The following is a 16,329-nucleotide window of genomic DNA, read 5'->3' on the forward strand; positions in this document are numbered from 1 at the left end:
AGCATTTTACATTCAGATGTTTCATAAACTGTTGGATTGTCTGTCTGGGATTTCATACCCAGTCACGTGACTGCTGTCCTGCCAATCAGCTTCATTGTATGTGAGATGTCTTATTTTATAGCATTAAACTTCATGTTGTCTCAGCCTTTATGATGTGTGTTACTGGCATCAAATTCAAAATAAGAGCATAAATATGAAGCAACTGAAAGTTGAGACAGGAACAATAAAATATCAATAGACTTTATTGAATAGAGTTTACAATGAAGATGGATGCAGAGCCATCACTGTAGTTTACAGAATCAAACAGCAGCAGAGACATTTCTGAGACTTTTACAGAAAAATGTATATTTAATATCATAATAGAGAGCATAAATGCGCGATTCACTGACATATACGGCATATCTACTGTTATATTGCTGGGTGCTCATTTGAAATATAATGTATGAAGTCAAAAAGCTCAGACATCAGACTGCTCTGAACACTCAATTTCACTTTTTTCTCCTCTTGAACTTTCATATGTAGAGACAGGATATCATTAACATTTATATCTGAGACACAGAAGGTCCGCTCACCTGCTCACCTGCAAACTTTGCAGCCCACCAATCAGAAGAAACAAAGAGGCATAAAACAGCTCATCAGACACTCTTTGATCTGAGCTTAGGATAAATAAGGATTATTTCCAACTGTCAGTCATTCAAAGCTACGCTATTACAGTCCAGCAGTCAGAGTACAGAGATGGAAATAAGTTGAATTACACAACAGATCATCTGAGGAACATCAGCCAGTAACGTTCAGACTAAACCGACCCACAGTCTTCCTTCTCACAGTAACCGGCTGTCTCCTCCTCTCTGTGGAAAATCTTCCCATCAGGCTGCGTCTTCCACCTCAGGTTCACCTCCTCTCTGATCCCTTGCTCCACCAGCTTCTCCCTCACCTAAAAAACAGTTTTCACACATTAACAGAAGCTCCTCATTAATCAGCCGTTGTTTCCGTGAGCAGAAAACGTTGTTCGTGCTGTTTCTGGGGGAAATGAACTAAATGAACTGGCTGGGGATGAAACTGAAGTTTGGAATTAGGCCTCATTGCCTGTCATTGGTTCACTTCATCTCCTCACAGTAATCTGAAATTAAATGACTTCTTCAAGTTACCAATTAAAAAAAGGTTAAATAATAAAAATCGATGGGATTCCATTAAATGAGCCCCGTATCTCTGCAGCTGTGTGCTGTCATGTGTCCCTGAACCTGGACTGCACAGACTCACTGCTCTCTATCATTTCACAGTAGTTATAGCGGTCTGTTCCTTGTATCGGGGCCCGTGTGTCCTCTGACCTGCTGCAGGATGGATTCTTGCACTGTGGGGTCGTTCAGGTCTGCAGATCCCGCCCTCAGCTGAACCTTCACTGACCTCGAGGCTGAAGGTTTGACATCTGCAGAGAAAGACAAGGCCGATGAGCCCAGGAGGACCAGACTGTGCAGAAACACAGAGGACAGACTCACCTGTGGAGCAGAGGAAGGGGCGTTGGTCATCACAGTTATGACTGTTGAAGGAGCCCGTTGATCCAACTATTGTGGCACAGTTTACGCTGTTATTAGGCTGCCTGAGCCCCCATGGCAGGTTGGAGGCTGTGCTTGAGTTTGACCACGTCCAGTAATTTCTGTACAGTCCAATCCAGGCATGAACAGTAGTTGGCAAAATGAAAGCTATCTGGTTGTTGTCCGACCAGTCGTTGATGGTGCTCAGGTCTGTGTACCTCTGTCTGCAGTAAGACTGAGCATTAGACCAGGTCTTGAAGTTCTGCACCAGGATGTATTTGTTAGTCACAGCTGAAAGACAAACGATCAGACGGATTCAGACCAGCAGCCAGTGGCGGTCCTAGCCTGTTTGACGCTCTGCTGTCACAGTTGCCAACAGACTAAATAAACTGATCCACAAGGCCAGTAATGTTGTGGGGATGGAGCTGGACTCTGTTAGGGTGGTGTCTGAGAGGCAGATGTTGTCCAAGATAAAGACGATGTTGGATAATACCTTCCACCCACTCCATGACATACTGGCTAGTCACAGGAGCACGTTCAGTGAGAGACTGAGATTACCAAAGAGCACCACTGAACGACACAGGAAGTCATTCCTGCCTGTGGCCATCTCCCTGTACAACTCCTCCATCTAATACACTGTAAACACTGCAATAGCTACACCCTTTTTACACACGCTCTTTTCTACTCTGTAATTTTCTTGATATTCATTTATAATCACCTCTGTTAATTCTTGATATTTATAATTGAGTGATCTGCATATATTAGTGCTATTTCTTAAATGTGTAGAATCTGTAACATAATGTATTGTTTGGAGTTTAGTCTGTTACTGTTACTATTTTTACCAGTTCTTCTTGGACCAACTGTAACCGACATAATTTCCTTGTTTCAGGATGACCTGCCATTATCCAATGACACATCTGCTTACCTGTATCTTTTACTCGTTTCTCCTCCTCTTCTTTTCTCTTTTTTCTAAACTGAACACCTGATGGCTTTGAACTTTTCTTGTCCATCTTCCATTGGTTTTAATTTTGCACTCCAGTATGAACACCCATCCCCCAACCCGAGGATCACCACAACATAACCTAACAGACCTACACCTTAGTTCACAGATTCACTTTGTCTAGGGTTTATTTCTGGGACTTCGCACGACCCAGGATTCAAATCATGAATAGATAATGGGCTTGGATTGACATCATTATGAATGAAATGTGCTGTATTTGGAAGCAGCTGCCCCCTCCCCTGTCGACGGGTTGTGTGTGAGACTTTAAATCATCAAACTGTAAATCAATAGCGGTTTTAGATACGGGCGACACGGGCGGTTGCCCGGGGCGGCATCGTGGTGGGGGGCGGCATCACGGGCATCGGAAAAAAAATTGCTCGTACTCATGCTGCCCCGACATCAGCCAGCACATATTGGGAATGGCATAGGCACCGATCGGTTTTCTATCGCCCATTTGCTGGGAGTAAAGGGCGCCCGCCCTCTCCTCCCTGCGCCTGCTGCTTGAGGCACAGGGAGGAGAGGGCGGGGCGGCGGGGGATTCTCTGGCTGGCTGGAGCAGCATCTAATAACCAACTTGCAAAATAAAAGAAAATAAAAACAAACAAACAAACACGAAAACAGCAGACATTATGATACAGAGTTATAATTTGCACCGATGTTTTTTCGAAATTCTATACGCGAAAAGTGAGCGTGAGAGCCCTCGGTGCGCCTGCTCGCTGCTGAAGTTAAAGTAAACTTTATTGTCATCTCCGCTACATACAGTCCAGTATATAGAGAGACGAGACGACTAGGCTCCAGTTACAGCAGTGCAAGTAATAAAACAATTAATATAAGAAGAGTAAGAAAATAAATATACACTTTAGGACCAGGGGTAAAGGGATCAATAACAATTTAAAATGTATATTTTATATTTTGTTGATTTAAAGTCTCACACACAACCCGTTTTTAAAGTTTAAAAAACAGAGAGAGAAGAGGAGGAGTGTAGCGACTTCCACAGTCGCCAGAGGCCGGGGATTGAGCCTCCCTATTTGCCTGACGCGCTGTCAACTTTACACAATAATGCGAGCGGTGGAATTGCTTGCTTGTTTATTAAAGTGCTTGAAAAGTTTACAGAGCAATGTGTTCAGCTCGCGATTCAAACTCTTAGAACTTCACAGGCTCTAATGCAACAAGAGGAAACTCGTTGTGCTGCGGTCAACAAAAACTACATCTACCCAGCCCTGCTCTCTGTCAAAATCAAACCAGTGAAAGACAGACTGACAACGCCCCTTAATGTCACGTGACTCCCGTTACACATCACCATAGCAACCAACCAGTGATCATTAAAATTCAATACATTTAATTATAAAACGAGCAAAAGATACAGGTAAGCAGGTGTGTCATTGGATAATGGCAGGTCATGTATCCTAAAACATTAAGAATCAGAATACTTTCTTAATCCCTAAGGAAAAACTTTGGGTTACAGTTCCTCCAAGAAGAAATGGTAAAAATACTAACAGTAAGAGACTAAACTCCAAACAATATATAAAATAATATAATATTAATTAGTCAGTGTCAATTGTTGATTTGTCCTGTTCCCATTGTATAATGAATTATGATGTCTGTTTGGTAGCCATTTGCATACTATGCATACTCTCTCTCTCGTCATATATAGGGTCATATATGCGTGTGTGCATGTGTGTGTGTGTGTGTGTGTGGGGGGGGGTGGGCGCCAGAGGGCGTGTTCGCCCGGGGCGCCAAACAGGCTAGGACCGCCACTGCTGTAAATTATACATTTTAAATTGTTATTGATCCCTTTACCACTAGTCCTAAAGTTTATATTTATTTTCTTACTCTTCTTAGATTTATTGTTTGTTTACTTGCACTGCTGTAACTGAAGCGTCGTCGTCTCGTCTCCATACTGTACTGTATGTAGCGGAGTTGACAATAAAGTTTACTTTGACTTCAGCAGCGCGCAGGCGCTCCGAGGGCTCTCACGTCACTTTTCGTGGATAGAATTTCGAAAAAACATCGGTGCAAATTATAAGTCTGTATCATAATACCTGGTGTTTCGGTGCCTATGCCATCCCCAAAATGCGCTGGCACAATGTCGGGGCAGCATGAGTACGAGCAACCTTTTTTTTGCCGATACCCGTGATGCCGCCCTGGGCAACCGCCCATCTCGCCCATATCAAAAACCGCAACTGCCTGCAGCTAAAATGTTCAGTTTGTCAAACCCTGGTACCAAAGTCTGAAACACTCACCGTCATAGCAGACAAAGTAATAAGTAGCTGAGCATGGTTTTGTGGACCATGATCCAAGTTTAGATGTTATAACACACTCTCCAGTCCCTGGCTGTCCCAAGGACCAGAAATTAAACCAGGATGACTGAACCGGACCAGTTTGAGACCATTTCCAGTCGCTCTTGGAGAGTCCAATCCATGCCTCTGTGCTCCCCGCCCTTTTCTGGGCTTCCTGGATGAGAGCTGAGCTGTTAACAATGGCGAGGTCAATGTACTCATCTCTGCAGTATTGCTGAGCATCGTTCCAGGACTTCTGCAGGTCAACGAGGTGGAGCTGTCTGACTAACTGATCAGACTGAAGATGGCAGACCATCACGTAACCTGAGAGAGGACACGAGTCAGTCAGCAAGGTCACAGACTCACCTCAGCTCGATTTTACTCATCAGGAGAATTTACAGACATTTGAACAATGTTGTGGTCTGTTAATATATGTGTCCTTCAAAGGATTTGTAACTCGTGTACTGGTTAAAATGTGTTTTACAATGCCTGTGGACCAGTGTTGCCAACTCCTCAGTAAGGAAAATCGCTATTGGCTGTCCTAAAAGTCGCTAGAAGTCGCTAAATGATGTCATCGCCTAATTTGCATAATTGGTCACGCTAATGTAATTGTAACCTACCTACGTTGTTGGAGAGAGAAATAACATCGTGGAAGAGACATAAAGTGAGTAAAAAACCGTCCTAAATGCAGTTAGAATTTATTTAGAACTACAAATTAAATTTCTTTTAGTAATTATTGTTTTTTAATGTCACAATTCCAACCCTGCTCCTTTATCCGGGCTTGGACCGGCAAAAGTGACCCGAAATTGGCACTCTGGTGGAGTTCCACCACACACGCAGTGTGTGTGAGTGTGTTTATAAGTAGTTTTAAACCTTGTGATCCACAAAACAGCATAACAGTAAAAGAAGAACTGACTGCGTTACAGTCAGTGCGGGAGCAGCGGCTTCGCTCATGCGCGATTCATTTGCCATTTGGACGCATAGGTGTGAACATCTCCTGCCCTTATAGCAGCTGGGGGAGGACTATCCTCCGCCTGTGAGTGCTTTGGCACGGGTGAGGTGCCCACGGCAGCACCGCTGCTTGTTGAGAGTAAGAGCGATATGCGTTTTCACGTCAAAAAGTCGTCATAAATAAGTCTCCAATAACACCAGGAAAAGTCGCCAGATTTGTCGCTAGTCGCTTTTTAGAAAAAAAAAAGTCGCTAAGGGGTCTGAAAACAACGTGATAGTGGTCGAGGCTTAAAGCTGAACAACACGTGCACACGGACGTGGTAAAAGCAGTCAGGATCTTTTTCGGCGAGCAGACGGGTTTGCAGCGTTTCAGGCTTTCAGTCAGATTTCTACACAGAAAATAAAATCAAGACGTGTTTTTCTCAGCAGTGTACACAAACAGAGCCACGTTCATGCACTCTCTCTTCCCTCCTTTCTTTCTTTTTTTACTCTTTTACTTCACTTTATACAAACTGTTACAAACTACCGACTATTAAACTGTCAATCAAACTTCTAACTGGACCCAAAGAAACCTTTAGAAGTTTAGTTGACATGACAAAGATCTTTGGAGATTGTACGAGTGTTTCTGACTGCTTGAAGCTCGTTTACAGACACCTTTAAAATAATCACTATGGAGCAGTTCACTTTGTGCTTTCTTTGATTTTCTGATATTAAAAGTTTTATTCAAACTATAAATGAGGCGACTGAGATGAGTTTACAGACCTGAGAGCAGCAGGAGGATCAGTCCACACCTCTTCATGACTGAGAGCTGAAAAACTGTGAAGACGTCCTCATGAATCTCATCTTCAGCTGCTCTATCATTATTAATCATAACACTTAAACCAGCATCAACAAAGAGGCAGATGTCTCTGTCATTCACTCCATTTCTATCCTAATCTAATGATTCAAACAAAACTACCAAACATATTTAACATTTGAAACGTTCAACTTTAAAAAATGTTGTCTTCATTCAATTATCATCATTTTGTTTATTAGAATACCAGATAATGAATGTGTGAGATTATCAAATAAACCAAAACAAACATATGCATAACATACCCGACACGATGAGACGTCTGTTCAGCTGTGACAGTCAGAACTCTTCATCTGATATAAATGTCATCTTCGCTCCTCCTCCCACGTCTATCAGAGACTTTGTAAAAGTGGTTTTAGAAAGCAGCCCAGTGTTCATTAAAGTGCATTTGATTAAAGATGCTCAGAGTCGTTTAACTGAAGATGACTTATTCAAAGTTATTACAGATGCAAACAGACTGACGTCTGGCAGAATCGGCTGTGAACTGGAGCTAAACGAGGTCACAGGCGTCGAACCATGAAACTAGGACTTAGGTTAAACGCAGTAAACGGGCCGTTCGGTTTCAGGCTTCAGTCTCTGTGAGTGGAAGAACATGCTTCTCCTCCTGACTGGAGGTCAGCGTGTCTGCTGCATCATCAGCAAAGATGGACGCACTTGGAAATGTTTGTGTCTTCATTTGAATCCAAAGCCGAGGTTTGCGGGTTTGCTTGCTGTGCATGTGTTTGCATTGATACAGCACTGATTCTCTGCCCGACCACTTGTTATTTGAATAATGTTGAAATTATTTTAATTTGGACAAAAGAGCGTTCAAGCTCGACTCCTCCAAACAAATCAGTGATGATGAAGACACAACCTGACACATTTCACATGTCAGTTCCAATCATAGAGAACAAATAGTTTTTGTTTTCTTCTTTGTCTGTTTGTTTGGCTTCAGCATGTTTTTTAATGATATTACAGTTTTAGTGCATCTCCACTAAAAGTGCAAAACTTGCTTTGAGAGTCTCACACAGCACCACTTCCAAAGATGGAGGCTCAGTCACATACAAATGCACTGATTTTAAAGTCACCACTAAATTTCAATGAAAGTTAGTAAATAAAATGTTGTTTGTGTAGCGCCTCACAATGCGAAGATCACAAAGTGCTTCACAAAGAAATACCAAGGAATTTAAAAGAAAAGATAAACTTTTTAAATATCATTATTAGATGTGCTGCAGGTGGTAATGTTGATACAAGACATACCTGTTCCGGTGATCACACGGTGAACAGTGTTGCCATGGCAGCCGGATGCCAGCTCGTTGCCTGTGATGACGGAGAAGTCCACCTTTGCCGGGTGTCAGCGTGGGTCTGTTCTGCTCGACGCCGGCGGTGCCGAGGAAGGAGAGAGCGCTCCTCTATTTATTTTCAGTTTTTAGTTTCATTCGATGGAAACTTTTAGATTTTCTTCTTGTTAGGACTCGGAAAACTTTACTATCCACATGACAGAGCACTCGGACTCATATCTGATTATGTGTAAGATCAAGAGAATATCAGAAATGATGGTAAACCTGAAGTCTGCTTTGGATTATTCTCTTTAACAATCAGTTGGCAACATTTTAGTTTTGTGTTTTGAAGGTTTGAGTAATTGCAGCCACCATGAGTACATGAAAAAGGACTCGAGGTCCTTTTTAAACCTGTGTTTCCATCCTGTCTGAGCGCAGCCGACAAACAAACATCATGAAAATGATTCAAGTACCCAGTTCTTAGTTAAACTCTGTTTTCTATGTGAAAACTGTTGTTTCAGCTCCGTGTGATGGGAGAACATTACAGCCATGCGCTGAGTCCCCGTAGACAACAATGATGCTAAGTTTAGTAAAACAGTTTGCTAGTGTAGCTGCTGACACTAGTCTCATTTCAGTTTGATGGTACAAACGTAACAGGAGTGACATCATTGATTTTACACTATATACACACCATTTTGGAAAAAGAAAGCTCAGTGGTGGAATCAAATATGACATTTCAAAATTCAAGGTATTTATTTCTATTTCATATCATTTATGAGCCCTGTGTGAAAGCTTTAGTTATATTTAAGGACAATATCCCAAAAACAAAGTCAAAGATTTGATCCTTGTGTGTTTCAGATGAAATGAAGACAAACTGATGCAGTAAATATTCTTTTATTAATGAGAAAACTGTGCAGTATGATTTACTTAAGATGTTGAAGACATGAGAGCATTAAACAGGCTGATGTTTGGGTCAGAGGCTCTAACAGGAGAGAGATGATACAGAAACATGACATCTTTATAAAATACTGACACACTTTATGAAGGGACAACTTTGTATTTAAATAAGCTGCATACCTTTCCCACTGAAACCAGCACAATCCCACTGTGATGAAAACAATATTTGAACTAAATATGTTCTGGATAAATCAAAGCATTATCAAAGTGGTCTGTGGTTCCCTTATTTGTCCTTCTTTCCCTGTCAGATCCTGTCCTGCAGGATAAACAGCAGTGAGTGGTTCCCTGTATGCAGCTGTTACAGTTTGTGTTGGAGATAAAACACAGGAAAACTTTAGAAATAGTGGGTCAACCAGAGATTTTACTGTGGAGTTAACGGCAAAAGTGTTTGATCTACTTATGACGGATCGACTGTATCAAATCCCCGAACCTCTAATGGGTAGATCCCTCTCAGACACTGTCATCTCGCGGACTCCACAACCAGCACATGGCTCAAAGCGTCCCTTTTCTGCTGAAATCCTCTATGTCCTCGTAGAAGACATAGTAGAAAAGTTTGTACAACAGCTTTTGCTCTGGGTGGAGAACGAAGGCCAAGCTCAAATGATTGAGGACAAGGTTTCTGTGGCTGTGGAAGACATCCAGAACCTTATTAGAAGAACAAGGACCCCAACAAAGGAAACAAGCCCAGATTCAGATGGCAGTGGAAGAGAATCTGTTCCATTACCTGTAACACCAAAATCTGTGAGCATTACCCCAGAAAAATGCTCTCTGGCACCTGATCAGAAGCCCCAGACAGAAAAATCTTGGAGCATTACCCCAGAAAGATCCTCTCAGGCACCCGATCAGTCACCCCAGACACCAAAATCTGGGAACATTACCCCAGAAATATGCTCTCAGGTCCCTGATCAGACACCAAAACCTGGGAGCATTACCCCAGAAAAATGCTCTGCCAGTGTTTCAGGCGTTCTCAAGGATTCCTCTGACATGTCAGAGATGAGTTCTGTATCAGTGTCATCTTCTGATGCTGAGAAAATTTCCAATAACCTCGCCTTTATCCTCATGATGAGTCTGATCAAAAAATCAAAACGTGAAACTCAGCACTTTTTTTCCAGGACATCATCTACTATAAAAGATCTAGAGGTGGTGATCAGCCGTCTGAGAGGTCTGATGCTGCCTGAAATTAGCAGCACAGAGTCTGCCACAAGTCTGATGAATGACAAGAGAGAGTTCATCAAGAAAATAGCCAAATGCCTCATCGAGGAGTTTGGTTCCGCAGACAATGTGTTAAAGAATGCGATGGCAAATGATGCGTGTTTTGATGAGGCTCTGGTAAAGCAAATAAAAGTCTGCCTCAGAGTCCTCCCCAGTCCTCCCAAAAAGTCCAAAATTTCCAGGTTTTTTTCAGCGTTGGGAAAAACTCTGCGAAAACCCTTTAGGTGGTTCACTAAAGCCAGAGATGATTAAAATGACCATCCTGGCTTTTCCCAGCTGCCCTGCTTCTTTTAACATCTTGAAGCAGAATTTTAGCACCAAATCCAAATTTTAACAACTGTAGTTCACGCCATCTCGTCTCCTTTTTGATTTCCATCCCCCCCAACCGGTCGCAACGGATGGCCGCCCCTTCTGAGCCTGGTTCCGTTGGAAGTTTCTTCCTGTTAAAGGGAGTTTTTCTTCTCCACAGTCGCCTAGTGCTTGCTCAGAGGGGGATCATTTGATTGTTGGGGTTCTCTGTAGTACTGTAGGGTTTTGACCTTACAGTACAAACAGGGAGGAGACTTTGTGATTTGGCGTTTAATTTTTAAAATATCTAATTTGGCATGAAATAAAAAAAATCTAAATTAAAAATACATTCCAACTTTGTTTGTGTTTTTCTTCTGTTGTCAAATATGTAGAAAGTGTTGCACGTGTGACTTTAGTCATTTTGCATCAACATGTAGCCAACACGTGTCTGTTTGTGATCAGGCTGCATCTATTTTTGCCTGATTTGTGTCTTAGTTTAGTCAATTTACATCTATTTTGGGGCCCAAATGTGTGGATCCTGTTTGACATTGCTATGTTTTGTCTTAGTGCTTCACTTTGGTTGTTAACGTTTGTGCTCATTTTGATTCTAGATGTAGACCTGCCATCTGAAAATTAGCACCTCGCCCACTTGGAGCATTTTTTCTTTAGTCCAGGGGTTAACACATTTTTTCTTTCAAAAAGGGGAAATACCTCGGTTACTTTACTACTGACCAAATAAATGATGACATATACAGACAACGATGTAAGCTCTATGTGCAGGCAAATACTGTTTGACACAAATTCAGCTTTTGTTCACTTCCAGTTTGTTGCATACCGTTATATACTGCCCCCCTTTGGTCAGGATACCTAGAGGGGGTAGTGCCAGTCAGATGTTTGTAGCTGTGGGTGTTTGGACTTTTAAAGCACTTTTAAGAAAGTTAATGTTCACTTTTAGAGAACGACTGGATGGCTCTAGTAACAGTGTAATTTTATCACTCACAGATCCAACAGTGAGTGGTTCCTGTTACTCATGCAGTCTGGGGAAGCAGCGGTTGAAGTGTTTGTGTATTTATTGATTTCTTTTAAGTCACTGTGTATTTGATGTATATTATGGTTTATAAGTTTATAAGTCCTGTCAGCCCTGTGCTGAGAGGGCTGTGCTCATCCATCCGTCCTGTTCTAATAAAGCCAAATTTCAGGAACGCCTTCTTTAGATCTGTTCAGTTTCATTCATGTAGCACCACTTAAATAGTCAACAAATCTGGACTCAAATGATGTTATATTGTAAGGCAAAGACCCCCAAAAGTTCAAAAATGTTCACAGCAATGTGAATTGCATTCAGTTCATCGATGAAGTGAATGCAATGTCAGTAGTCAAAGGTGAGTGGCTATAACTGACTACATGTGTGTACTGTATCATGAGTGGACAGACATGGATGTAAACCACACCTTAACTGTTTGGCTGAGGGAGTGATTCTGACTTAGAGGTGCTCTGGATATTATTAAGTGTGAACATATCGTTAAATATCATATTTTTCTTGTCAAGTGTTTGAAGAAAACACTTTGGAGCCACTTGAATGAATGTATATAAAGACATTTACATGAGGACAAACTGATTTCAAGGAAATAAAAATGCTCAAATTTGAAAGTTTGGGAGTGATTTTGTGTATCAGCTGTTTAGTCGTTCTGTGGCGAGATGGATGCTGTCATTGTCACGGTTCTGGGTCATTTTGACCCAGCATTTTCAGTTTCTTGTGTTTTGGTATTCTTCTGTATTATGATTTATGTTTTGATTCTTTAGTTGTGCTGTTTTGAGTATTATTATAGTTTTCAGTTTGTTCCGGGTTATGAGTTCTTAGGTTTTGTTCTTGTGCCCTCGTGTTTAGTGTAGGTTTAGTTCAGTGTCACGTCTGCGTCGTTGTGATTTGTTTCTTGTTTCCTGTTTTACTTTGAAGGTCCATGTCTTATGTCAGTGTATTCAGTTTTACTTCCCCCTGTCTCATTGCACTTAATTTCTCCCAGCTGTGTCTCCCTCCTGCTTCCTATTCTCTGATTACTTCACTGAGTATTTTAGCCCTGTGTTTGCATTTGCCCTCTGTCGTGTCGTTAATGTTTGGTACCCTCTTCTTGCTGTGTGTTTGTCTCGTGTTAGTTTCACCTTTGAGGTTTTTTGTAAGTTTTTATTTTCATGAAGAGTTTTTCCAGCAGTAAAAGCTGCGTTTTCAGTTTAAGTCCCGTCTCTGAGAGTCCTGCATTTTGGGTCCACCATTCCTGCCTGCCACACAGCCTATCTCGACAGTCATTATATTTTAGGATAGTTTCTGAGGTGAGGAGAATAAAAGAATATTTAACAGTAACTGTACCAATGTTGTTGTGTACTAAGCACAGATTAATTTACAAAGTTTTAATTTGTGAATTTTTGAGCAAATGGTGTATTAGGTTGTAATTGTATAGAAATGTACATTTAATGAGTTAAAAGAAACAGTAAACAGTAAAAAGAAGTGCCTGTAAATGGTAATATAAACACAACTTTTTCTATTAATGGAAAATATCAGTTAACAATACAGAAAATATACTGAATAAACAGAATTTTCAGTTTCATAGCCGAAGGAAATGTCCGTAAATCCTACAGAGTATTCTGTTAATACCTAAGAAATTTATTCTTTCATCATTTATGGAAAAGTCCGTCAGTTTCCGTAAAAAACTGAAAATTACCAGGACATCTTCTGTTTTTTACAGAATTCTTTTTTACAGTGTAGATAAGCTGCATAAGATCACAGAGTTTGAACATAGAGAGGACACAGCTGGGGTCACTTTGTTGGGATGATGATGATGATGCAGGGGTTAGTACTGCTGCCGTAGCAACAACATATGTGGCTGGTCCTCTTACTCATCTCCAACAATGACTTCAGTTGGATGAGGATTTTAAAAGGATGGAGCCATGACTAAAATGTATACTTATATTAAATGCCCATGCAGTAGTGACCCCGCCTCTCGCCTTATGACAGCTGAGATGATTTTGTGTTTCCTTCTGTGCCTGCACGACTTCTTCAGTATTTCAGCTACATTTGCCATCGGTAGAAAAGTCCAAAACTAAGCATGAATAAATAATACTGCAGCACTTTCAATACCAGCTAGGGGAACTGCACTTGTGGGGCATTAATGAGCAGCGTGTGGGCTCCACTGGACTGTCCTGGCTCCATTTCTTTTCACATTATATAATGCTGACTTCAAGACCATCACCAGACTGGACACAATGGGAGAAGTGGTTGAAAGATGCACAATAAAGACCTTAGAAGCCATCATGAACAACTCCGAACAGCTCACCTTATAACATCTTTATGGGACCTGGAGGACTCATCTGTCTTCGTTGTTAAACAGGGAGACAGAAAATCATTCACACACGGCCATCAGGCTTTTCACTCCTCATACAAATAGTGAGTTATGAATTTCCCTCTGGGATCAATAAAGTTGTTCATAAGCTGTTGTCTGGCAAACTGCTGTAAGGTGTTTCATCTCTGGTACTTTATAAAAGCTGTTACAGACTTCACTGTTAGATTATGTGTTATCATATCGACATGAGCTGCGATTAGTTTGTGGAAACAGGAATTTTCCTTTTAACAGCATCCTGAAGTGAATGGAAGTGTAGCTCATTTGGTACATTTAAATGGCTTTTATTTTGAAATCCAAAATCAGAGTGACTTGATATTAACATGGTGCCAGTGTGAGGGTGTGTACTGGTGATAAAAAGTTTACTGAAAATAGATGATAAAATCTTATCTAAGATGAGACTTGGTCAGTCCACCAGATCAGACAGCGTTCATTTCAAACCAGCACTCTGATGTCAGAAGGCTGTTTAGTATCGTCTTCTCGTCCCCATCCTAACCAGGGCTGGGTATCATCACTGATTTCTAGAATCGATTTGATTTGATTTAAATCGGGGACATTTTGCCTCAGTGAGAAATATTATAATTCTGATCACGTTTCAGTACATTTCCATATTTTTATATCTATAAAAGAAAAGCTGACACTTGCGAGACTTTATAAAAAGCACTGTAAAAAAATGTAATCTAAAAGTATTGTACTGTGTATTTTACAGTTTTGTACTGTTTTTCTAGAATATCATTAAATTTATATAAATAGACTGTGATTTCACATTTCAAATGTAAAATAACATAAAATCACTGTAAATGTAATAAAACATAATTTTCTTGTTTTTTAAATATATTTGTCTGTACATATGCATATTTAGATTGTTAAAATACATTCACAAATGTATCATAATTTCATAAATATTTGTCCGTTATTTGAAAGATTTGAAAGAAACTGTTAAATTCAAATGTAATACTATGGAAAAATATATAAAATGATTCTTATAAACTTTTTTTTTTTTTTTTACATCAAATAGTGTTATTTAGGGCGATCGTAGCTCAAGAGTTGGCAGTTCGTCTTGTAATCAGAAGGTTGCGGGTTCGAGTCCCGGCTCGGACAGTCTCGGTCGTTGTGTCCTTGGGCAAGACACTTCACCTACCGCCTACTGGTGATGGCCAGAGTGGCCGATGGCGCGATATGGCAGCCTCGCCTCTGTCAGTCTGGCCCACGGCAGCTGTGGCTACAACTGTAGCTTGTCTCCACCAATGTGTGAATGAATAGTGGAACTGTAAAGCACTTTGAGGGTCTCGAAAAGCGCTATATAAATGCAATCCATTATTATTATTTAAACCAACTGTTAACTGTATATTTCTGTACATTTAAGTATTATTATTCTTATTGCCGCATTCATTGACCTTGTTTATAGGTAAGTTCATTGTTTAATCACATTAAAATGTTCCTAATTTAATGTTTAAAAGCACTTGAAAAAGGCAAAATCCCATGTAAAATTAGGGCAACAAACTGTATTGTCATTACTGAAAATAACCGTATTTTTATGAGAAAGTTCTTTTCTGTTCTTTTCTGGCGTTATTTTGGCGCCCCAGCTGCCGGAATATTACTGGGGTTTTTTTAGGATTTTTTTTTTTTTTTTAACAGTGAGTGTAAGCATCACAGCAGATGCCTTTGTGTCAAAGTAACTGAGGATAAAACACAGAAAAACATGAAGGCGACTTTCCTTGCCTGGGATTTTATAGCAGATAACCTTAAAAATATTCTGCAGTAGATCAAAAATGAACGAAAGCCATTATTGAGCATCTGAACATTACCTGATGCTGCTGAAGTGAAGCAGAGCAAAGTTACAGAGGTTTGATTAGAGACACAGCTAAGCGTTTTGCGATTTTGCATAAATTTAAAAAGTTTAAGTTTGTTCAGTATTGGACAGCAGAAATGAGTCTTTCTTTTCGGAAGTAAGTAAAAGGAAAAAAAAACAGCGGCCCATAGCGCTGTAAATAACGGTAGACTTGTGCGTAATAAGCAAGCGAATAATGCAGAAAACAGATTTTTAGATGGGAAACTGTTCTTGAAGTATACAGAAAGAGAGAGAGAGAGCGAGAGAGAGAGAGACAGTGAGCTCTGCATGAAGTGTGATTTTATCGTGGTGGAAGCAAAACAGCAAAACTAAGAGTGAATTCATGACGATGTTTATGTGAAGCGTAGTTTGGATCTTCTTTTGAATCTGGTTCAGTCAATATTGTTTGGAGAGTGAAAAACCTGCAGCTTCTCAATCGAGCGCAAAAAGGGCGTAAACACAAAGCGCACCCGCCGAAACATCAGAATCAGCGAGCTGTCGGCTTTCAGCCCCGACCGTGCCCGTGCCGTCGGGTGAGAAAGCCACATCTCACTGATTCTCATCCGTCGGCGGGTCCGCGCGTACCTGCTCTCCTTTACCGTTTTAGCTGTTTGGTGGTTGTTGAAATTTTGTGAGGTTTAACCTGAGATTCTGGCAATTCGGGCAAAATAAAGTTATATTTAAAAATCGATTCAGGATTTTAATGAATCGATTTTACGTTACCCAAGCTAGAATCGATTTTAATCGATAAATCGAAAATCAAAACCCGCCCCTAATC

At 40.7% G+C, this 16,329-nt stretch overlaps 1 protein-coding gene across 2 annotated transcripts; it reads right to left on the bottom strand.

Moving 5' to 3' along the window:
• Positions 1-254: 254 nt before the first annotated feature.
• Positions 255-6,886, bottom strand: LOC102079197 (putative C-type lectin domain family 20 member A). Of its 2 annotated transcripts, XM_005472973.4 has the most exons (6): positions 6,861-6,886; positions 6,525-6,578; positions 4,776-5,135; positions 1,497-1,823; positions 1,329-1,426; positions 255-934 (listed from the first exon to the last, which is right to left on the bottom strand). In XM_005472973.4, exons 2-6 carry the CDS (start codon positions 6,559-6,561, stop codon positions 797-799), a joined length of 960 nt encoding a protein of 319 aa, XP_005473030.1. In that variant the 5' UTR covers positions 6,562-6,578; positions 6,861-6,886; the 3' UTR covers positions 255-796. The 2 variants fall into 2 exon arrangements, with proteins under 2 accessions (XP_005473030.1, XP_013128816.1); XM_013273362.3 differs by lacking the exons at positions 6,525-6,578; positions 6,861-6,886 and adding an exon at positions 5,215-5,250.
• Between the last annotated feature and the right edge of the window lie 9,443 nt (positions 6,887-16,329).

Source organism: Oreochromis niloticus, linkage group LG12 (genome assembly GCF_001858045.2).
Source record: "Oreochromis niloticus isolate F11D_XX linkage group LG12, O_niloticus_UMD_NMBU, whole genome shotgun sequence".
Lineage (NCBI taxonomy): Eukaryota > Metazoa > Chordata > Actinopteri > Cichliformes > Cichlidae > Oreochromis > Oreochromis niloticus.

Excerpts from the sequence above, each read along its gene's own strand:
- LOC102079197 (XM_005472973.4), bottom strand. The coding sequence starts at position 6,561 with ATGAAGAGGTGTGGACTGATCCTCCTGCTGCTCTCAG. Across the intron at positions 1,824-4,775 it reads TTACTTTGTCTGCTATGACG|CTGTGACTAACAAATACATC; the intron begins GTGAGTGTTTCA and ends TTTGTCTTTCAG. Across the intron at positions 935-1,328 it reads AAGAATCCATCCTGCAGCAG|GTGAGGGAGAAGCTGGTGGA; the intron begins GTCAGAGGACAC and ends ACTGTTTTTTAG.